This window comes from Malaclemys terrapin, chromosome 1 (genome assembly GCF_027887155.1).
Source record: "Malaclemys terrapin pileata isolate rMalTer1 chromosome 1, rMalTer1.hap1, whole genome shotgun sequence".
Lineage (NCBI taxonomy): Eukaryota > Metazoa > Chordata > Testudines > Emydidae > Malaclemys > Malaclemys terrapin.
In genome coordinates, this window is record NC_071505.1 from 166,739,638 (window position 1) to 166,764,476 (window position 24,839).

The 24,839-nt window shown below is 41.4% G+C and overlaps 1 protein-coding gene across 1 annotated transcript in view; it reads left to right on the forward strand.

Moving 5' to 3' along the window:
* CRYBG3 (crystallin beta-gamma domain containing 3) overlaps positions 1 to 24,839 on the forward strand; it is a 135,934-nt gene that overhangs the window by 87,730 nt on the left and 23,365 nt on the right. The window contains exons 12-17 of the mRNA XM_054046201.1: positions 2,709 to 2,835; positions 11,530 to 11,666; positions 14,037 to 14,163; positions 14,678 to 14,710; positions 20,209 to 20,318; positions 20,833 to 20,959. Coding sequence (XP_053902176.1) covers positions 2,709 to 2,835; positions 11,530 to 11,666; positions 14,037 to 14,163; positions 14,678 to 14,710; positions 20,209 to 20,318; positions 20,833 to 20,959 — 661 coding nt within the window. The remainder of the gene's footprint in view (positions 1 to 2,708; positions 2,836 to 11,529; positions 11,667 to 14,036; positions 14,164 to 14,677; positions 14,711 to 20,208; positions 20,319 to 20,832; positions 20,960 to 24,839) is intronic.

Genomic DNA, 24,839 nt, shown 5'->3' on the forward strand with positions numbered 1-24,839 from the left:
GAAAGAAATACTCAGACCCTTTGCCATTGTTGAATGAGCTGGTGTTGCTATAATGTGCATATTGTAAACTCTGTCTTGAATATTAAAGCTTAACTAACAGTACTTGAGTATACAGTCCTATTTTTCAAATATCTTGTAAATTTGATTAGTCTAATTTTAATGGGAACTTTTAATTCCACATCACTTTATAGCACAACTTTTTGAAGCCTTATAAAGCTTCTTGTGCTATTGTGCACTTTTTCAAAGTAAAATTCATTGAGAACACTCAGAATTGATGCAGAAATTTATTTTTAATCTGGTTTTATCTATTCAGAATATTTTAAAATGGTACAATTCCCTGCTTTGCAGTACAAAAGTATTTTACATATGCATTATTTTTATACGTGTTCTATTTTATTGGATTTAGTATTCTCTTGGTTAGAGCAGAGGACACTGTCTCCATAGAAGTCAATGAGAGTTTTGCCATTGACTACAACATGGCCAGGATTTCACCCTGAATCTCAACATTCCAAGGATATGATGTTGGTTTGGCCACTGATAACTCTCTGCATGACCCTTAAGGTTCTAGCCATTACATTTATGAAAATGTGTTGAAATGCACTATAAGACTATGACAGAAACATTTTTCAAGAGTGTTGGTGCATTACACTTGGAGATGCAGCTAGCAAGAGATGTTAAGAATAACAAGAAGGGTTTCTTCAGGTATGTTAGCAACAAGAAGAAAGTCAAGGAAAGTGTGGGCCTCTACTGAATGAGGGAGGCAACCTAGTGACAGAGGATGTGGAAAAAGCTAATGTACCTCAATGCTTTTTTTACCTCTGTCTTCACGAACAAGGTCAGCTCCCAGACTGCTGCACTGGGCAGCACAGCATAGGGAGAAGGTGACCAGCCCTCTGTGGAGAAAGAAATGGTTCGGGATTATTTAGAAAAGCTGGATGAGCACAAATCCATGGGGCCGGACGCGCTGGATCTGAGGGTGCTAAAAGAGTTGGCAGATGTGATTGCAGAGCCATTGGCCATTATCTTTGACAACTCATGGTGATTGGGGGAGGTCCCGGATGACTGGAAAAAGGCCAATGTAGTGCCCAGCTTTAAAAAAGGGAAGGAAGAGGATCCAGGGAACTACAGGCCAGTCAGCCTCACCTCAGTCCCTGGAAAAATCATGGAGCAGGCCCTCAAGGAATCAATTCTGAAACACTTAGAGGAGGGGAAAGTGATCAGGAACAGTCAGCATGGATTCACCAAGGGCAAGTCATGCCTGACTAACCTAATTGCCTTCTATGATGCGATAAGTGGGTCTGTGGACGAGGGGAAAGCAGTGGATATGTTATTCCTTGACTTTAGCAAAGCTTTTGATACGGTCTCCCACAGTATACTTTCCAGCAAGTTAAAGAAGTATGGGCTGGATGAATGGACTATAAGGTGGATAGAAAGTTGGCTAGTTCATTGGTCTCAACAGGTAGTGATCAATGGCTCCATGTCTAGTTAGCAGCCGGTATCAAGTGGAGTGCCCCAAGGGTGGGTCCTGGGGCCAGTTTTGTTCAATATCTTCATTAATGATTTGGAGGATGGTGTGGACTGCACTCTCAGCAAGTTTGCAGATGACACTAAACTGGGAGGAGTGGTAGATACGCTGGAGGGTAGGGATAGGATACAAAAGGACCTAGACAAATTAGAGGATTGGGCCAAAAGAAACCTGATGGGGTTCAACGAGGACAAGTGCAGAGTCCTGCATTTAGGATGGAAGAATCCCATGCACTGCTACAGGCTAGGGACCGAATGGCTAGGCATCAGTTCTGCAGAAAAGGACGTAGGGGTTACAGTGGACAAGAAGCTGGATATGAGTCGACAGTGTGCCCTTGTTGCAAAGAAGGCTAACGGCATTTTGGGCTGTATAAATTGGGGCATTGCCAGCAGATCGAGGGATGTGATCATTCCCCTCTATTCGACATTGGTGAGGCCTCATCTGGAGTACTGTGTCCAGTTTTGGGCCCCACACTACAAGAAGGATGTGGAAAAATTGGAAGGAGTCCAGCAGAGGGCAACAAAAATGATTAGGGGGCTGGAACACATGACTTATGAGGAGAGGCTGAGGGAACTGGGATTGTTTAGGCTGCAGAAGAGAAGAATGAGGGGGGATTTGATAGCTGCTTTCAACTACCTGAAGGGGGGTTCCAAAGAGGATGGATCTAGACTGTTCTCAGTGGTACCAGATGACAGAACAAGGAGTAATGGTCTCAAGTTGCAGTGGGGGAGGTTTAGGTTGGATATTAGTAAAAACTTTTTCCTGCTAGGAGGGTGGTGAAGCACTGGAATGGGTTACCTAGGGAGGTGGTGGAATCTCCTTCCTTAGAGGTTTTTAGGGTCAGTCTTGACAAAGCCCTGGCTGGGATGATTTAGTTGGGAATTGGTCCTGCTTTGAGCAGGGGGTTGGACTAGATGACCTCCTGAGGTCCCTTTCAACCCTGATATTCTATGATTACACAAGTGAACTATTGTTGGAGATCACATAATAAAATGGAGTATTGATCCACAAAGAATGCTTGGTTGGTCTGTGTTGTAATCTCAAATAACAAGCATTGCTTTGTTCCTCAACTGAGGTTGATATTTATCTTAGGAATTTATGATGATCTTTTCCCCTTTTATTCTTGGTATGATGCTGTTGTACTTTTTCTTCTAATTGTTTTCTTTCCTTGTGGTTACTTTAGATGGGTTGCCTATGAAAAGGAATGCTATAAAGGCCGTCAGTACCTGCTGGAGGAGGGAGATTATGAAGATGTGCACTCATATGGGGGAATTAGCAGTACCCTGTTGTCTTTTCGGTTCCTACAGGCTGTAAGTACCACTCCTGATTTGCTAGTCTGTTTCTTGCGTCACTCTTTTTTCCATTTAATTCAAGTTAAGCATGGATTCATAGATCAAAAGAGATTATTTTTGTGAGGTCGCCTCATGTTTGGTTGTTTCCCGTCTCTCTCCCTACCTAACCACATGCTTGCAGAAAAATTTCCTTTTTTTTTTTTTCTGCACTCCCATCTGTACAGTGAAAATTACAGTGTTTTGTGGAGAATGATATAGGTTCTAAGAGGTCCTTCTTCAAGGAAAGAATGAATAATATTACAAAAATCCTTGCCCACCTAGAGAATTTTCCAAACCCCTCCATACCAGAAATGTCACTTTTTAAGAGTGAGACAATGCATCTTTGTCCTTGTTTGGCCCCATCACTGTAGTAACTGAATGTCTTTTGTGTGCTGCCTTAGCCACTTTTTTTTTTTTTTTTTGAAAGTATGGTGCTTCTGAACATGTGCTGTGTTGCACTATCTTGCTTTTGTTTATGGTTGTTGATTTTCTCGGCAGTGGTGCAAAACTACATAGGGTGCAGGTTGCTGTTTCAGCTGTTTAGACTAGAATAAATGCAAAAGTGTGATTTACCTAGGAGTATGTGTAGTAGTTCTTTATTAACATAAAATAGCTTCTCAACACAACAGCTGTTGCAAGCCTTACAATGGTATTACACTCTGCCTCAGTGATTTTGTGCCAGAAGATTTTGGCTATAAAAATTATCATAGTGAGAAAATTCCTGTAACTAAGATGTTGTTAGTAGGGATGATGATGGAAGTGCCAGTGAAAACTGAGCCACAGTCTGATGTTGGAAGAAATCTTGGATGCTTCATGGATTAGAAAGACATGGGATTAGAACATCTTTATCACTTCCTTTGTTCAAGTATGCTTCTATTTAATTTAAAAAGAAGCTTTGTAAGCAGCTGTACAAGACTGTTTCCTTCTGAGAATTGAGGAGCGGCCACTGTAAGATTACATATTGCAATGCAGTATCCCATGAGCCAGCAACATTTGTTAAAATGATGGCACAACTCAGCAGGTCTATCATATAACAAGTGTAGTGATTAATGTACAGGTAATGTGAAAATAGGACTTTTTTTAGAGCAATGACATCACCTGCAAAGAAGGGTCTACTAGTTTTGCTGGGACTGATAGAACCTGCATTTCAGTATATTTTTCTGCAGCTTTCTGAAAAAAGGTCCCCAAAAAATACCAGAGGAAAAATGTTTGATATTCACCACTGAAGTTCTAGGAATTTTTTGTTTTAGATTTAGGCATGAAATATTGTAGTCTATACAATATAGTATAGTCCACTTCAGACATCTATTTAGCACATATTTGGACTCTTGAAAAGATACAATATTTATAAGGAAAAAGTGTAACTCTTACTATATTCTGAGATACAATATTACTGATTTAAACATAATTATGTGGCAAACCTTTGAGGTGTGAAAAGCTTTAAGCATCCATGAATCATTTACTATTTGAAAATATATCTTTCTGCTAGGGAAGTTGCTGTTCTGAATCCTCTTTATCGTTACTCTTTTGTGTGTTTTGTTTCTTGTTGTGAAATGGAGATTTACCTAGCAATTCTCTTGTTGCACATATAAAGATTCAAAATATATGTGGAATGCTGTAGGAGTATTACACATGTGGACAGATCTTTAGATTGATGCTACTGTATTTACAGTAATCTTTGAAGTTGTCACAAAGAGAGTTTGATTTTTCCTAGGTTTATATTAGCCTTTGTGACAAGATAAGCATCTCCACATAGCTGCATGCAGGGAGGAGAAACTTCAGCAGGGTTGAATTTAAGGAGTGCTCAGGAAGGAAGGGAGGGACCATTTCTCAGGGCTCAGTTTGAAGTAGGTAGTTGGGTCTTTTTTTGAGTCTGTGCCTTAATTTAAATATCTCTGAGATCCCATGAGTAGGTAGGCAGGAGGTCCCATTTCCTTTTCTTACTGCAGCATGAAAAATAGTGATGAATTTGGGCAGGACCTTGTTTTTTTAAAAGGCATTTGTGAATGCTGCATCTGAGAGGAATCTGTCTGCAGGTGCAGAGTGTGCAGATACACAGACTGCTGAGTCAGACAGCACTCTGGAAGGTTAGGTGAGCCTGGCTGCAGATGGTGGTTATCTGGGGACGGAGTCACCTGTTCTCCACACAGACTCCGAAGCAGCAGTGTTGCTCTGTAATCCCACTGCATGTGTGTGAAATCCCTTTGATCCTCAGGATTTCTCTGTGGACTTCTCAATGGTTTATTAGAATATTTTTTGTTTGTTTAAATATTTATGCAACATCCTGGATTTAGACTGTACTTACCAAAAAGAGAGACTGATAATCTCCCAGCCTGCATTTATTACATTCTCTTTTATTTTTAAATTTTTAAATCCAAGTTTAGGCTGGGAGTAAACACAAGAACTGTCAATCCTAAATATACTTTCTGGAAAGTTACAGTTTATGTAGGGTTACCATATTTCAGCAAGCAAAAAAGAGGACGGAGGAGCCCCACCCTAGACCCGCCCCCGTCCTGCCCTAGACCCGCCCCTGCCCCTCCCACTTCCCGCCCCCTCAGAACTCCCAACCCTCCCCCCAGCTCCTTGTCCCCTGACTGCTCCCTCCTGGAACCCCTGCCCCTAACTGCCCCCCAGGACTCCACCCCCTACCTAAGCCTCCCTGCCTCTTGTCCCCTGACTGCCCCCTCCTGAGACCCTCCCCCCATCCTAACTGGCCCCCTAGGACTCTACCCCCTACCTGTACCCTGACTGCTCCAACCCTTATCCACGCCCCCACCCCCAGACAGACACCTGGGACTCCCACGCCCCATCTAACCACTCCCCACCACCTGACAGCCCCCCCCAGAGCTCCCGACCCATCTAAACCCCTCTGCTCCCTGTCCCATTGACTGCTCCGATCCCTTTCCCCACTCCTGCCCCCTGACAGCCCCCTCCTGGGACTCCTGCTCCTAACAGCCCTCCAGAACCCCAGCCCCTACCTAAGCCTCCCTGTTCCTAATCCCCTAACTGCCCCCTCCTAAGACCCCCCCCAACTGCCCTCCAGGACCCTACCCCCTACCTGTACCCTGACTGCCCAAAACCTTATCCACACCCTCCCCCAGAAAGCCCCCCCCGAACTCCCAACCCCCTCCCGTCTCTTGACTGCCCCCTCCAGAACCTCCCTGTCCCTTCTCCGACCCCCTGGCCCCCTTGTTGTTGGCCTTCGCCTAACGTCTCTGTGAGCTTGCTCAGGAACGGCCTGAGCCGCTCCTCCCGGCACGCTGGGCAGTGGGGGAGGAGCTCCAGACTGCCGGAGGCGATCTGCAAATGCAGGGAGGGAGGGAGTGATCTCTGCTGCAGGGGTGAGGAGGAGGGGCTCTCTCTGCCTGTCGGAGCCCCATGTAAGTGGCACCATCCGGCCGGCTGCCCTGTCAGCCGCGCGCGCTCTGCATGGGGAGGGGAAGTCCGGACATTTACATATTCTCCCCGGACGCTATTTTTAGCTCAAAAATCCGGACATGTCCGGGGGAATCTGGATGAATGGTAACCCTAGTTTATGGACTATAGGCCCTTAGAGTGAGTTTACTGCAGTGATCATAATTATAACAAAATGAAAATGTATTCTGGGAAGAATAAAAAAAAAATACAAAGCATGAAGTGGAGAGTGAATTTAGAAAAGGAACCTAGAATAGTGAATAGCTGAAGGATTAGCCTTATAATTTGTGATTAATTGGTGTGATCGAAACCATAAAAACTGTGGTTTCCTATACCTTTACGTGATGGGGTTTCTTACTGAACTTAAAACAATACTTGTCTCACAATCACTAATGGTTTATGTTGAGGCTATTAAGAAACAACCTAGTGAGAATATGCATTTTTATCTGTTTGTTGTTTTCCTTAGTAGACTCCCTTTCAAGTTCTAATCAGTCCCAGCCTTTATCTGTTAAAACTAAATGAAATCCAGAATACTTTTCAACAGTTAAAACTGTCCTCTTTGAGACCTTAATTCAGCAAAGCACTTAAGCATAGATTTAAGTCCCATTGTTCATGCTTAAAATTAAGCATATATTTAGATGCTTGGCTGAATAGGAATGGATTTACATGCATGTTGATTTAATTTGCTTGATCAAGCCTAAAACATCCAGCATGTTTAGGTCAGTAAAACTGATGTCTTCAGAGCATCTAGCTATTGTACCATGGAGCTCTAAATTAATAATGTATTGTACATATATTTGTAGCTAGAAAAAGGGAGCCAATGCTAACTGTAAAAATTGTATGATCAGAATAAAATGACAAATGCCACTAATGCTCTGCAATTTGATTCAACCAATAGTTTGGGTCGCAAGCCTAAGGTTTGAGAGATCCAGGTTCAATTCTCTGCCCTGCCACAGACTTCCTTTGTGACCTTGTACCAGTCACCCAGTCTCTCTGGGCTTCAGGTCTGTACAATGGGGATAATAGCCCTGTTCTACTTCATAGGAGTGCTGTGAAGATAGTTACAGTAAAGATTGTGAGACATTCAGACACTACAGTAATGGGGGGGGGCATATAGGTACTGGAGATAGATAGGAAAAATGAAGATGTTCTGTCTGAGAACACTGTTTCTTGAGTTCATTTGACTCCAGCAATCACTACAGGAGATGTAGTCTGCTGCAAATAAAGCTATTTAATCTTTTTATTTCTGTGTCTTGGAAGATCTAGATCTTAAGCTATTATGTCTATTAAAAAGCCATCCGATCAGCAATGTTAGCCCTATAATTAAAGGGTTCATTGTTTGTTTTATTTAAAATATGGGCAACAACTGTGGGACACTCCTTCTGGACTCTGTTATTTTTAACACTCGTACACTGCTTTCAGATTAATGGAAAAATACATACTGACATGATTTTCAATCACAAAACCCTCTAAAACAGTGGTCTCCAAACTGTGGGGTGCGTCCCCATATGGGGGCATGGAGGAATGTTTGGTGGAGCCCGGGCCAGCCCCCATGGCGGGCGGGGAGGGAGTGCCACCCAGCCCTGCCCCCAGCTCCACTCCAACCCAACCACAGCTTGGGCCCTGGCTCCCAGCCCCGTCCTTGGCCCCTGGCTCCCAGCCCTGGCTGTGGCCCCAGCCCTGCTCCCGGCCCTGCTCCCAGTCCCAGCCACGGCTTCATTTCTGGTCTTGGCCCCCGACCACGGTCCACTCCCAGCAGCTGCTCCTGAGCGTGGCTCCTCGGGGAGGGGGAGCATGGACAGGTTTCATTACAGATAACGGGCATGGCGGAAAAAGTTTGGAAACGTTCCTCTAAAACTCAGGAAGAAATCTCATGTAGAGAGAGGCCTATAATCTGCCTGGTCTGGGGGGAGTCTGATGAGAGTAAAGTGTTTCTAATCCTAAAAGAGTAACGGTGTGTGTGTGTGTGTGTGTGTGTGTGTGTCATTGATGAATATCTAAATAGTGTAATTTATTGGTCAGGATATCTAAATATCCATATTTATGTTATCTTTATTTTTATTAGTATCTGAAATTATCTTCTCTGTGGTTACTTCTGAAGGCTCTGATTTTGGCCACTGAATCTGTGTAATTTGCAGGCAAACTGGCCATGCCTCCCTTTTAACACTGGCAAACCCTCCCTCTGTACTTGTGTGGAGAAGACCACTGAGAATTGTGTCCAGTGGCATGCGGAAGGTGTTCAATTTTTCCCCTCTAACAAACACAAATTGCAACCCACCGGGGTCCTTTTTTTATATAATCTTGATTAGTACTTCTCTAAACACCTATTTTGTTTTCCTTTTAGCTAAAGAAAAAGTGTCCTGTTGCTCCTTTCCAGATTGCTATATGTCCATCCCTCACTGCTAATCCGCACGATGTAAAATCCTGGTGGATAATCAGTTTTTGGCTAGTCGACTACTTCTTCTTTTTTTTTGTAATTAACCTAATGTGCGCATCTTACATTTTTACTAAAAATAGTCCATCTCTATAAGAAAAAATGAAAATTAATTGTCAAATAAATCCAAAAAGCCTTTGCAAGATGTGCCAAGAAAACCCATATGGAGAGTTCGTTGTGGCTGAATATATTCACTCACAGATCAGAACGGTTCCTTCAGCACCTACTAAGGAGGGATTGTTTAAGTACCCCATCTGGCAAAGATTAAAGATGTTAATGGACATGGGCACACACTTATAAGATTATATAGCTTTTATGTCCGTTTGAAACATCTATTACTACATAACATGAACTGTCATCAGCTCTAAGGTGGAAGGTATTAGTGTTTTGACAGACACGAAAGGTCTTGCTGCAAAACTAAATTTTCAAATGTACTGGCAGCTGCATTATCAGCATCCACATTTGATACACTAGTATCAAGGACTGTGATAGGGAGGGAATGAACAAGGGTACAAAATCAATTTATCAAAAGAGAGAAGAACATTGTGAAGAACTGGTTCCTTCAATAATGTTTTCTTCGTGTGTAGAACATTTAGCTTTTTCTCTGCCTTGTAAATCTTTTTTTAAACAATTTTTCAATTTCATGTTGCCTCTTATTCACTCTTTTAGCCATCAGGGAAGATTTCTAGGTGGAAGTTACAGGTAAAATGCAGTTTCTAGTGTATTACCAGTGTTTTGGGAACTGGGACGTCTTTTTTTTTTTTTCTTTAAAGAGCGAGAGAGAGAATCTGCAATGAAAGATTTAGGAAAAAACGCTTCATGTATCTCCAACAGAAATGCATAGTTCTGGTTTTAGTAAAAGGATACTTCAATAAATTAAAAAAAATAAAAGACAATAGTTCAGGGGCAAAATCTGACCAACTTTAATTGGTCTAATGCAATCTGACTGCTTTTTCAGAAGCTTGGCTAAAGTATTTCTGTTCCAGGACAGTTAATCCAGTTGCTTTTCACAAGCACTAAATTCACTGAACAAAACATTTAGAGGTTTGTGGGGTTTTTTTTTTTTTTTTTTTTTAAGTAATCTTAAAACAAAACACTGCCTGTTTATATTGGATTTACAGAGTCTAACTTTCAAAAATACATATGCAAATTTCATATATAATTTACACCTGCAGTAGCTGCAACTGTTTAAAAAAATTAAGACAGTTATACTTGTCACTTGTAAGTTTGCTATAATCAGTGTAGTCGTGTTTAGCCACATTAAGCCCTGATCCTGCAATAGGTCCATGTCATGAATTACTCATGCAGGCAGTCTCATTGCGGGCACTGGAGCTCCTGAGGAGTGCAAGGGTCTGTCCACACAGACGTGGCTGCATCATCAGGGTCTTAGTTTGTAAGCTTTATGAGATAGATATTTGTCTAGCTCTGTTTTTACAGCACCTCTTGCAGCTGGTCCTGATCCAAGGCCTCTGGATGGTACCATAATATAAGTATTTAAAAATAATAATTTCAATGGTAGTGTACTGATGTGTGGCTGATGGAGATCTCAGATACAAGTTGCTTGATCTCCTTATAACTGAAACAAGGTTTCTTCACTATAACACAAGTGAATATTAAAGGAACACTGTAAAGTAGGTTAGGTCCAGAATTTAGTTTGTGTTTAAAAATGAGGAGGGGAAAGTTTGTTACATTTTTTCAAAAAACAAAATCTAACCTTACAGACATGGTTACATTTATTTTTTAAACTTTACATTAGTTTTTTTTATTAGAATTTAAACAAAAAGGTGAAACCAGCTGGTAATTTTTCATTATCCGAGCAAAGAGTGGATTACAAAATAATGAGCTGGCTAATTAGTTAAAAATAAATAGGACTTTTAAAACTGAGTTTGATTGAATAATCTAAAGCTGGGTTAATAACCTGGCAAAGGGAATATATTAGTTTTAAAAACATAGGGCCTTTTCATCCAGCCCTATTTTAAAAAAAAAAAAAAATTGCGGGAGGAATGAAAGGACTCTTCACCAAGGTTCCCATAGCCAAATCTTTTCCCCAGATTATTGTTACATCAGAGTCGATACCTCGTGTTCCTGCTGGAAAGATAGTTTGCATCCCAGTCCCTCCTCTGCTCCATGCATGCAACCTGGAATCCAAAGACTCCTCCATTCAGAGGAAGGGTGTGCTAGAGAGGTATCTGACTCTTCCTTTCTGTGAAAGCACGGGGAAGATCCTTGAGTTCCTTAGTACCTAAATCCCCTTTGAAAAGGGGCCTCACTTGGCATGCCTAAGGCCTGGGCTACATCTAAAACTTAGGTTGACCTAGCTACATTGCTCAGGGCTGTGAAAAAATTACACCCCTGAGAGACCTAGGCCCCAGTATAGGCACCACTACCATCACCCTAGCTATCGCTTCTTGAGGGGGCGGATTTACTACAGTGACAGAAAAATCCTTTCTTATCAATGTAGCAAGTGTCTACACTATGGCACTACAACGGCACAGCTGCGGTGCCATAGCTGTGCAACTGTAGCACCTGTAGTGTAGACAAGCCCCTAGCTGAATGCCTTGTAATCACTTAAGTGCTTTTGAAATTGTTATTCCTAGGCTACAATTCTTCCCTCTAATGTGGTTATAGATTCAACTTGCCTCATCCATACTAGCATTAAAACAACATCATTGAACATGAATGCCCCTAAATGTGGCCGGCCTCTGTTTGCACATAGTTATACTCGCATTGTGAACAGTCCCATAGAATCCTTTGCTAGATTGTATGTAATAAGCTGCTGCTAAACTGTTATGGTATTTATCCTAACTTTCAGCATTGCCTTTTAGGATTTCATAGAGTCATCAGTCATGCTTTTTGAGTCAGATGAAGAAGATGGGACGGTCATGGTCAATCAAGATATTCCTGATTTGGAGCAGGCTGGGTTTGGCCAGGAGATGAGATCAATTCATGTGAAAAGTGGAGTGTAAGTCTACTGCAAACCTCATAGACTCATAGACTTTAAGGTCAGAAGGGACCATTATGATCATCTAGTCTGACCTCCCGCATGATGCAGGCCACAAAAGCTGACCCACCCACTCCTGGAATAATTCTCTCCCTTGACTCAGCTGTTGAAGTCCCCAAATCATGATTTAAAGACTTCAAGTCGCAGAGAATCCTCCAGCAAGCGACCCCTGCCCCATGCTGCGGAGGATTCTGTATGAGATGCTCTTTGAATGCAATGATTAAATGATTTGCCTGTGCATGGTGTTTTCAGATTTCTTATTTGTCATGATGTACTTCAAATGATTGATAAGATAAGAAAGATAAGCATTTGGGGGCCAGGGGAACAATCTTCGTGTTTTCTCAGATGATAGAAAATGTCAGTGTCTCCTATGTATCTTGCTCTTCTGCTCTGCATTGTTGCAAAGGGTTTGGGTTTGTTTGTTTGTTTGGCTTGTGGGCCCTGACCTTCAGGGATCTCTTGGAACCTCACCCCTTTGAACGCTCCCTATTACTACATCAGCACTCCAATAAGAATCTGGACAAGCCCGATAGTTTACATGAGTGCAGTTTCTGCTACTGGTCTCTCTCTTTGCGGACCAGCTAGAGCCACAGACCTGCAGTGGGATACAGATAGGCGCACCCCTGTATCTGCATGGAGCCCATTGGCTTCAGTGGTGCTCAGCATCGGTTCAGGGGTCTGTCTGCATAGATCTAATTGTAGAACTGCGACAGGATCTCCAGCAGGATTAGCTGCAGAGGTAATGTATTTAGGAAAAAAGCATGCGTCACACCATTCAACAGCCACCAATGTAGACTGTTAAATAGACTCTATTGTTGGATTCCAAACATTGTTAAAGTGCTCTCAGTCCTTGTTAGCACTGCAGTTGGTAGTGATAGTAACACTATCACATGACCGCATTTCACAGATCTAGGGCCTGATTCTGCAACCCTCACTAGTGTTACTGCATTGTGACTAATTTGTGTTAGTAAGGGTTGCAGAATTGCCAAGAACCACCACAAATCTTACCAAGTAAGTCTGGCAGATTACTAAGAAGCATCAAAAGCCTCACCACCTTCCACTCCAAATGCAACATGTATTTCTTCGATTTTGCTTTTGGTAAGAGAAATTCATAGGACATTGTACATATATTATAGTAAATTGAATTTCGAAAACCACCACTCAGTTCCCCTTGGGCAAAGGGAAAGAGGAACAAAACCATGATGTCACAGATGTTAACTGAGCTGATTAATGCACTGCTGTGGACGACACTTAGATACTGTGGTGATGAGGCCTATATAAAGACCTGAATAGAACAGAGTAGACAGGGCCCATAGTTTGTATCCTGTTTGTTTACAAATTCTTTGGAAATAATTCTTTTTATCTGTTTTTCATAAGTTTTATATTTTGTTCACTATGCCTCCCCTCCTGTCATAGGCAAAGACTCCTCCCATTTCCCCCTGTATTTCCTCTCCTTCCTTGAGTCCTATGTTGTAATTACTCTTTCTTCAGGACGCTTCCTCTGAGGTTCATCAGCCATTTGTGTGGTTCCAGCCATCTCATGGCAGCTTGAAGCTTATTTAGTTCGGTTTGAAGTGTTTTATCTGGTTCCTTTTCAGGTTACTAATTTGCTGGGTTGTGCCAGTAGCTTTCAGCTTGTTTAAATATAAAACACTGAAGTAAGTTTCTTAAAAAAAAAAACCACCAGAGTATAAAGAATTACACAGACTCTGTAAAAGCGGACATGGTCAGCAATGTGTGCATGCTCTCACTCTTTGTTGTGTCCACTATAAATATTTTCTGTTTGCCTTGGATTTTGTAATCAAATGCAAGGGAAAGAAACACAAATAAATTACCAATCATTGCAAGAGTCCCTTTATCTCTTCCTGCCAAGGCTTCCTCACTTGCTTCCCTTCTTTCCTTAGAATAATCTGACTGGAAGAGTTTGAGGGGAGCCCTGTCTGGAAGCTAGATGGGAAGGTAAAGGTTGAGGGAGCAGAGAGGGACTCAAATATTTGACAGTTGAATATCCAGCCTCTTGGCTTCCAAGCAATCTCTTATTTTATGCTGAGAAATTATCTGAGAAGGGGGAGAGAGATCTAATGCTGCAAGGATTTGTCAAGAATATTTTGTAGACAAATAAAAAGTAGAAAATCAGGAGTGTGCCGGGTTTGTGACTCACAAGACATGTTTTATAGTCTGTTTAATTTCATATCAGGTGGACTGGTAAAGCATTTAAGAACCTTCTGGAAAGTTTGCTATTTAAGATTAATTTACTGATAACTTTTTGTAGTGCCATATTGAAAAATAGGATTGTGTATCACAGTTCATTTCTTGTGTGTCACTCCTCAGGTGGGTTGCATATCAGCAGAAATATTTCTGTGGAGAACAATATATACTGGAAAAAGGAAAATATAAATGCTTTTTAGACTGGGGAGGATCCAATGAAACCATCATGTCAATTCGTCCCATTAAGTTGGTGAGTTACCGTAATTCATCAAAAAGAAAATTCAAAAAGCAACAAGAATTCAAAACTCTGGGGATACAATGATTTTATTGTGCAGCTTACGTAATAAAGCTAACTTGTCTATTCAATTGATGAAAGGTTAGAAGAAAAGAAAAGATCCTCACAGAATTCAAGGAAACTGCTAATTATGGGGACTGAATCTCCCATTTATTCTGCAGTGCAAACTCTGTATCAACCCAGCTCTCAACAAGAAAATGCTAGGAAAACTCCACAAGGAGAATTTAGCAGATTAGGTTTTTATGTTCCATTTGTGGACATAATTTACCACAAAACATGTCTGTTGCCTTATTAATAACTTGTCATGTATTTTAATCCTTTAACTTTCCTATTACTGTCTGCTAAAACTGAGCTATAGCTTATTGTTTTCTTCTTTTCTTTTCCATTTCAGTCCAGAAAAATAAAAAGGCAACTTGCCTGTTAAAAATAATTGTAATGTTTATATTATTTTTATTTTTTTAATATGCAGGAACCACTTGGAAAGAATGAGCCTCCACATTTGGTATGTTCACATCCTATAATGCCATTTCTAGGAGTAAATTGCATATTATTAAGCACACATGCTTTACGTTGAGTTTCCCCCCTGCTGTCTCAGATAAGATCTTCACTATCTACTGTACAGTGACAAAGCCACCTTTTACTTGAGGAAACCAGTAGACACATAGAGGCTAAGTTAGCCAAGAATCTCATTCACTGTGGTGGTCCTGTTCACACCCTTTTTTGTTGTGTCCCCATAGTACCATCCGCTCAATAGGCTTGGGATCACTTTGGATCTGTATCACCATTTCTTTTCATGTTCTTTCTTTCAGTCTCTCTGCCTCTCTGGAAATTCACTGTCACACTCATTTACCTTTTTCTACGTGGGATATTGTCTTTGCATTGTAATTAATATGTCCCACTTTGTTACTGTAACTTCTTAATATCTGAAGTGCAGAATTGTGAAACTTGAACTGCAGAAAACTATTCACAACCCACACACAATTAGCTATCTGTCATTTGTTTTCCTACAGTGCTGTTTTAAAAAATAATATTCTATTTTGGCAATTCTGCAGTTTGTATCTACACTTCCTGTGTGATGGCGTGATGAGGGCAGTTTTGCAAACTCCTTTCAAAAGTACATGATCTTTGCTGTAGCTGCAATTCCCAGCTCACACTCAGCTTCCCTACCCTTCCCCCCCCCCCACCCGCTCACTAAGTTTGACTGAGCACACACTAGTGATTTAATAATATAAAGGAGAGCGCTTTATAGCAAATCCTAATATAAAGTTAAATATAATTTTAGTGAAATTCTATAACAATATTGCTTCATTATAAGAGGATTTCACTGTAGCATGTTTTTGTTTTCAGAGTGGCTTAGTTTGGGTTTCCATTTTTATCAGAATTTTTATAAGATTATGTTAAATCCATAAAAACATTCTTCTATGTCATCTTACTAAATTTAGAAACCTCTCCTCATGCTCATGCTCATCCAGAATCCTTATCTGCTGAGGATTCTCTTCTAGCAGAGCACATCTCAATTCCCTTATATTTAGTTTGACTTCTCTCCTTCTTTCATTAGGCATTCTTTGCCCACAAAGAAATATTCGTTGTTAATGCTGTATCTTGGGGAAGATAAGTGCAGTGGGATATGAACAGTAGAGTTCTCTCTTTCTCTCTCGCTCCCTCTTTGTGTCACTTTTAATAAAGAAAAGTTTAGAAAATCACATATAAAGATACATGTTTTAATAAACAGCCCAAAACCTGGAAAATCTAGTTTAAGATATCTTAGGTATTTTGTCATCTAGATGGGATTTTCAGTATCCTTATTGCTTATACTTGTTTTGTTATACACACCTACACATGGAAAATGTACACATTACATTACTTAGGACAGCCTGACCACACCCTTTCTTTACTCCAACTATGTTCAGGTTCTAAAATGTTTGATTTACTCAGGCTTGCAGGAAATATTTTCTGTCTAAAGACATAAATGGTGTATTACTTTAGTCTTAAACACTGATTTCCTGCCAGACACATTCATTTGGCTGTTTGCAGCCAAATCCAAAGAAGCCGAAACAGTTTCACACAGAAGGCATGGTAAACCATTTCAGATAAAATAATTGATTGAAAAATGAAACCGGTACCAAACCAAACTTTTTTTCAGAGATTCCAGATAGTTTTAATAACTTTTTATCCCCTTCCTCAACTCTGTTCTTCTTCAGAATATGTCAAATGCTGTTCCTGTGAGTGTCTTAGAGCAGTTTTGCAGACCCAAGCGATTCAGATGGTTAATATAAGCATACAAACATGTGCATGTTTCTCCAAATCTTGGAAGATTCTCACCCATCAGCAGCAATGAGACTATTTGCAATTGATTCAACCTTGCAATTCTTTCCTTTCACCTTACCTCCCATCCCATCCCATCCACCAGTACATCAGAAAATTATTTTAAAAAACAAACAAACACACTTGCTGTGTACAAATATGCATGCCATGTCATGCTGCCCTGATGTCACTTTTGCCACAGGAAAAAGTGCTGGAAGGGTTAATGTGATCACAATCTTGAGTTGTTACAGGAGCTCTGTGATGAAGCTAAGGAAAGAGGAGAGCATGTCACTGCTGTGTTAAAATTGTCATAGTTACCTTAGGGGACAAACGTACTTTATTATGACTAAGGAGTTGTGGGAAACTTGTTAAGATTACTTACTGAATCAGGGTAAGTAAAAGACAGTGTTTGAGAAAATAAATCTGTCCTTTCCTCTTCTAGTTCATGTTTGCAACAGTGGCTAAGGATGGCTCACCAGAGTCAGAGAATCCTTAACAGCTGGATGCTGAATCTTACAAGTTTGAATCCTCAGTGTAGGAATATAGCTCTCCACATATTTTCCTATCTATTGTAGGCATAGATACTAAAATAAGGAAATCCTACTCTCTTTCCATAAGAGAGAAACCTTGTCACTTGCTGTTGCTTTCAGCTGAAAGTGTTATATTTTGAAAACTTGTAATAAGTGGTCTTGGTCTTTTCATCTTTGCCAGGCTCCTTCATAAACTACATGCATATTCCAAGTAAGACTAAAGTCTCCAGGTTTAAAATACAATAGCTGTATTCATTAAAAATAAAACAATATTTTTTCCTTCACTCTCCCAAGGAAAACTAAGCTCCTTTCATTAATCTGCCTATGGTACTTGGCTTGCTCAAATACTTTAGTAGACTCCTATAATTATTTATGGTAACTTTGCACTGTGTATCTTTCCACTTACTGCCTGTTGAGTTTTTAGGAAATGGAGCTTCATGGAGCAAAAGGGCTCTTTTAAATCTGTCACATCAGATTTAATATATTTTAAGTTATAACTAGCTGCATTTGTGGTCAGACTGTACAAATGCAGTGGTATCACTAATGGATCAGTTTCTTTAATTGTTCTGAAGTCAGAACCATCAAATCTCTCCATTCAACTGTTTTCTTTCTATTCATTTTGAGAAAAGAACATTTTTCTCAGTTTATTATTTAAAATATACATGGTATAACCTTCCCTGTCACAGTCTTTCTAAAGCTGTCACATAGCCTGGGGCACAGGCTGTACGGAGGGAGTGTCAGGCACCAAACTAGGAACTTGGAGACCTGAGTTCTGTTCCTGACTCTGTCACTGCGCTGCTGTTTGACCATGGGCAAATCACTTCATCTTTGTGCTTCAGTTTTCTGCATTGGTAAAAATGGAGAAAATGATAGTTACTTTCCTCTGTAAAGTGTTTTGAGATCTATGGATGAAAAGCACAATGTAAGTGTAGCCTAAATATCAATGTTATGCTCAATAATGCAGTTTCAAATGTATCCAACAGTGTATTCAGCCCATGTAGCTGGCTTGTCTTATTCAATTCACAGTTGTGTGTCACGTAAGGGCAAGATTAAGCCCTTCTTGTTCTTTGTAACAGGAAATATATTAGTGTTTTGTTTTGTTTTTAAGAGATTGTTTTTCCATAAAACCATTTTCTAATATGTGGTTTTGGCTTTTTCTCAGTCTCTGTAGATTGGATTTTTTTTCTTTGGCAGGGAGAGGGGGGCCACTTTGGGGCACGAGTGAGGGAGGAGCACTGGCAACAACATTTTTCTTCTGTGTTACAGAATGCTGTGTCAAATTTTAGTGTGAAATTCGCCGCAGTACAGAGAGGCCATGCAGGGCTCTCTGTTCCACGTATCTCTTGGAGGGTGAAGTGGTATAGAGGCCCCTGCTTTAGAGCCTGTGTACTGGAGTGAAATTCTCCCTTATAGAGGAAATTAAACAAGTGTTTTTGTGGCACCAGAAGTCAGTTATAAAATAAGAAATAAGGAGCTTCCCTCAGTCTTTGAAATACCAGGCAATTTTCTTAACACCTGATAAAAGTTGGTCACATCACCTGATAGTATGTACCATCCATTGCACCCTGTCTTAATTAAGGCATTCCTAGAGGCAATCTACAAAACAACTTGGATATATCTGAAGACTGAGAGTCCTTCTGGAGTATGTGATTCAAGTGTATTATAAAATGGCACTAGCACTCTGGAAACAAAGTTTTTAGAGTAGCGGTCAGATTTCACACGTGTATGCCGGGTTCCATTAAAAATCAGTGGTCAGTGTTTACCAAGGATTCCCTAATCTTAAAATGGGAAATACCATGGTAAATTCAACTAATTCAGATGGTAAATGTCCAATTTTGAATGGCACTGCACAACAAATAATCCACTATTTGCCTATTTGTATGTATTCAAGCCATTCAGTATCAATAAGACACTCCAAGTAGTACTTTTCTAATGGATTATTGGGTCCCTAACAAATTCTCTCTTCAGCCTCATATTACTAAGGCCTACAGTAGTAGCTGGAAAAGTATACTGCCTGATCCTACAAGGTGCCTTCAACTCCCACTGATTGCAGTGGTACTTGAGTGCTCAGAACCTTGCAAGTGGCGCTCTGCGTATCATGGGGTCAAGGTTCTAATCGCAGAAACCATTGTGTCATGCGTTTACCAGGAGATTAGGCATAGCATTAGAAAATACATTATGGGGAGCGATCCTGCAGTGGGTTAAGAGAATAAAGTACATGACTAAATGACATCTGAACCCTTTTGTCAAAAACAATGGTAGAAATGCAAAGCAGATTTCTTCATCCTTTTTCCTTAATTTTTAGTTGTATTGCTCTTGCTCAATAGATTTCAGCACATCAGTGGCCACCTAAAGTGACCCATTATCCAGGAACAAATAGTACCTGAGGGGCACAGAATTCTTAGCTTCTTCCCCACATTGTAGACCATTGGCTGTATTCTGCTGTAGATTTTGTTTTTAACTTCTTTTAAAGCAGCACTCCCTGTTGATGGAGAGATCGACACACACTTCCTGGGCAGGATGTAGTTCTAAATGGCTCCAAAACTCTTTGCGAAGGATATCTGTGTGTGCAAACTTGGTTGGGTTGGAATTCAGACACTCCTGACATAACGAGTCCTACCAGAAATTCTCGTGCAAGCTTTTTAAATAAGATGTCCTCTCTGCTCAGTGTGATCACAGAAGATTCCGGGGCACTTTTTTTTAATGTTCTGCCTTGGTATCTTTACACCAGTATTTCCTTTCCCCTTCTTGTTGTGCTCCAATTGGTTGCTGACCTGTACCCAAAATCTGGCTACATCTGAGTGGTGCTGTATATATAAGGCCAGATTTTTCAGTCCTATCATTGTGCTTTCTCTGGAAACACTCCTGTTACCATAAAATGAATATATACTTGCTACCACTGCCATTGATATCAGTAGGAGATCTGCCTCCGTTAAGGACTGGAGAATCTGCCCATAGTTCATAAAACGCTTTGGGATCTTTCAAGAGGAAAGGCGCTGTAGAAATGTAAGACATTTCTTCTCTTGGGAGTCCATTAGATTTGCATTAGTACTTCTGTAAATTGTATTGATATTTCCCTGTTCCTGCAGCTTGGTCTACTTATAGTGATGATGATGAGTACATTTTCTTTCTAGTCATCATATTTTTATTGTTGTTGTTCTTGTAGCTCAAAGCTTTCAGTAACACACATTTCCAAGGAGCATGTGTAGATTTCACAGCAGAAGTTTCTGATTTTACATCATTCATACCATGTTCTTTTAAGGTTCTTCGGGGATGGTAAGTGTGTTGTTTTACCCATCACCATTTAAAGTAGTTAGAGAGCACTTTTTAACAGTCATTAAATTTCAAATAATCAAACGTATCCAGTGCATTATCATCACGCTCCATATCGTCCTATACCTACTCTCTTGCAACCTATTTTGATAACTCTCTTCTTTCTGATGGAAGGGAACTTAATGCTTTTTGCTTTTCTATGGGAAAATCACACAATTGCTGTGATTTGAATCTGCCTTTACGACTTGTTCAAAATTTCAGGGACTCAATAGAGTAAATCTAGCTGCATTCCATTAACCCCAGTTAAAGTCCAGGTTGAGATTTGTATACCATGTGGAAGAGCAGCAGAAGCAGAAAATCGAATCAATCTTTGGTTTCACTTTTTTTATAATACCACTTTAAAAAACAAACAAACCTCGTTTTGTTTCTCATTCCCCTAGAAAATATTTGATCTTGAGAGAACTTGTTAATAACTGACTGCATCAGTTACATTTCTTTGTTATGTTTGTTCTTTCAGTTGGCTCCTGTTTTACCAAGGGGAAATTGCTGAGAATCATTGTGTGCTGGAAGAAGGCCTCTACACTGACCTCACTTCCTGTGGCTGTCCAACAGCTATACTCAAATCCTTCAAGCCTGTGGAATATGTAAGAGTTTTATAGAAAGAATTCTATTATAGAACTCTTGCCCTACCTGGTCGTATACAGCAGTGATTGTAGTAAAGAACAGAGTGTGAGGCTCAGGAGAAATCTTAAAATTGGTTTTTAGGCTTGTGGATTTTCTCTCTCTCTCTTCCCCCCCTCCCCCCAGAACGTAACTCTGTTTTTGTATGAGCTGAATTCATGTTTGCTTTTTCAATGGTCCTTATAGAGCATCCCAGCAAGATAGTAAGGTGTAGGTTTATACAAATGGAATATTGTACTTCTATCTCATTATGGGGTTCCCTTTACAGTTGCTTTCCCAGCAGAAATTCAGATTTTAACAAAAATACTCTGCACAAAAGAACCTGTAAGCTACATTACAATGCATATAGCTGCTAGCATGATGATAAATTTGCTAGCCATAATTTTAGGGGAATATTTTACAGAAGTGTAAGATTTGCCTTTTCTAAATGGGCATCAAATTATGTGTCACTTGTTAATACTACTACATTTTGCCATCCAGAATAAAGGTTTATATTTCTGCTGCAGATTCAGTATACAATATTAAAACATCTCGACAGATAAAACCTTTTAAAACCACATTTTAAAAGTTTACGAGTTGGTGATATTTATTAAAAATGTCAAAATCCTTTTTCTAGCCACAAACAAGTTTAAAAAAAAAAATTGATGGGGTGGAGGGTAAGGGCGGCAAGGGTATTTGACTGAGTGAAGCGTTGGACCAGATCCTGGCTGGTGTAAATGATCCTGGCTGCAGTGACTTCAGGGAAGCTACACTAGTTTCCACCAGCTGAGGATCTAGACCTTGGACTTCATCCCTAGTCCCTTTAGAATCCCTTGATGAGAGGATGGGGCTAACTCAGTGAAAACAGGGGTTTAAAAAGCCTGCTCCTAAGCAACCACAGTAGTTAGCGAACAGGACAGGAGCTAGCGAACAGGGGAGTTTTGAGAGGGAGTGAGAGAGCCAGATACACCTAATAAACATTCTCTAAACTTAGGCCAATAACGTCTCCCAAAGAAAAATAACCACATACAAACAAAGAACAAACAAAACCCTGCAATAATAAATATCATGTGGGCAGAAGTCCAGCAGCAAAGTGGGGGCTACCCAGTTTTTTGCACTGAACGCAGCATGTACATAATCGTGAACATGCTTGTGAGCAGGTGGCATGTATGCATTCGGTGCAAGCAACTCATGGCCCTCAGAGACAGAGTACCAGCTCTTGAGACCAGAGTGGCTGAACGGGAGGAACTAAGGGAGACAGAGAAATACATAAATGAGACTTTCTGGGACACAGTCCCATCCTGCAGTCCGACAGCCTCTGTGCTTTTGAAGAGGATGAAAGTATTGAGGAAGGAGGACACTGAGCCGGAGCAAAGGAAAATAATCCCATAGTTGGGACCCTCCTTCCAGATGATATCATGGTATCTTCTTGCACTGAGGATATCTCTCTGGGGGAGGGGACCACTGTTGTTAGGAAGAGACAGTTAATAGCAATGGCGGATTTGATTATTAGAAATATACACAGTTGAGTTTGTGATGACCGTGAGAACAACGGGTACAAAGGTTGCAGACTCTAGAGACATCTAGATAGACTTTTATGAGCAGTGCTGGGTCATTTACAGCTGCATAATTGCTAGCCTGGGCATCTGACATTCAGAGTTCTCTGTCTCCAACTTGATTCCTGACACACTTCCATCTTGTCCCAGTATACAACTCCAATTGAAGAGATAGCTAGTGAGAGCTGGAAATGAGCATCTTGCTAAGTATATATTCAGGTTTAACAATCCCCACCTACAGTTTGTAACTGTGTGTGTGGTTTTTGTAGTGTTGCTACTTGTCACAAGATTTCCAGGATCATCCTACCATTTTGGTGGTGAGCCTGAAACGTGCAGCGGGTCCCAAAATATCAGACGTTGCAATGTTCCGTCATAGTATGGGCCTTTTTTAACTCAGCATAGCAATGTTGTGATGTGGGCATACAGTTTTGTGATGTGGTGTGGTAATGATCACACTGTCATGATATGAGTTAGTCTCTGGGAGCAGCTTGGAAATACATCATCTCTAAGACTGTGACTTGTGTGAGGACAGTGTGGTGGAAGTCTGACCAAGGCAATGATTTGTTGATGTCAATAGGCTACTGAACTGGGAGAGAAGAACAGGCTTTGATTAGTACTTTATATCTACTGAATTTTGTTCTAACTTATGGCTGTTCAAGATGGGCTGCCAGATATACTCGGATGTGTTATTAGGAGCTTGAAAATAATTTCTCTGCCTGATGGTTTTCCTGATTTAAGTCTGGCAAATATATTTTTCTGTTTCTCCCGTGGAATTTAAGTGAACGTGGCTCCACTTTGGTTGGTTCGTGTTTCCGTACTAGTATCTCTGAATGAGCATGTCTTTCAGAACAAAGGTCACTATTATGATCATGATGATGATTGGCTCGGAAGTAGCAGAGCAAAATTTATTGTAAGTTTATATATATGGGGGGTATTCACTTTTTCCAAGCAACATGTGGGCTGGCCCAAGCATGTTGCCTCCATGATGAATCCTGACATGATTCCCAAACCTTGGTATCATTTGTGGTAGTGTCACCAAGTCAAACATTATGGCAGAGTCTTAACACCTTCTCGTTGCACTACTCTAATCCTCAAGCATGGTAGGAGAGCATGTGTCTATTTCTGTTCAAAGCTGGACTGGATGAGCAGATATATTGTCTGAGAACTAAAAACATTCTTGAAATGGTTTTAAAATGCCCTAAATTGAACGGAAAAATTCTAATCTCTCTCCCTATCTCCTGTCTTCTGGTGACTGATCAAATTTTGTCTCCTGACCTCGGAGAGTAGGAGAGGAAGGGAAGTAATGGTTCCTTTTGGTTACAGGAGCCTCTTTCCCTGACTGGCTTGCTCCCTTTCTCTTCCCCCCTCCCTCCACAAATTAAAGGTTTCATTTAGGCCTTACCTTTTTTGTACTCTGCTTTCCACTTCCCTCAACTCAGGCTGAAGGAATCTGGCCTCCTGGGAATGTCTAAGGTAATAAGAGTGTAATCTATAGGCCATTGGGCACAAGCCTATCTATAGCTTGGTAATCTCTCCTGTAGGGTTACCATATTACAACAATCAAAAAAGAGGATGGTGGGAGCCCCGCCCTAGCCCCGCCCCTCCCACTTCCCGCCCCCTGACTGCCCCCCTCAGAACCTCCAAACCTCCCCCCCCCGCTCCTTGTCCCCTGACTGCCCCCTCCTGAGCCCCCTCATCCTACCTGTCCCCCTAGGACCCTACCCCCTACCTGTCCCCTGACTGCCCAAAACCTTATCCACACCCCCACCCCCTGACAGATCCCCAGGACTCCCACACCCCATCCAACCACTCCCCACCCCCTGACAGACCCCCTCCCCAGAACTCCCGACCCATCTAAACCCCCCAGCTCCCTGACTGCTCCGATCCCTCTCCCCACCCCTGCCCCCTGACAGCGCCCCCAGAACTCCCAGCCCCCCTGCTCCTTGTCCCCTGACTGCCCCTCCTGAGACCCCCCCCATCCTAACTGCCCCCCTAGGACCCTACCCCCTACCTGTCCCCTGACTGCCCAAAACCTTATCCACACTCCTGCCCCCATCCAACCCTCCCCCTGCTCCCTGTCTCTTGACTGCCCCCTCCAGAACCCCCCTGCCCCTTTTCCGATCCCCTCACCCCCTTACTGTGCTGCTCACAACAGCGTGTCGGGCTCCACGCGAAGCCCGACATGCTTAGGGTTACCATATTTAGTGCCTCCGAAAGGAGGACACTTTAAAGGGGCCCCAGCCCCGCCCCCAGCCCTGCCCCCGCCCCAACCCCGCCCCCTCCCCAAAGTCTCCGCCCCCTCCCCTGC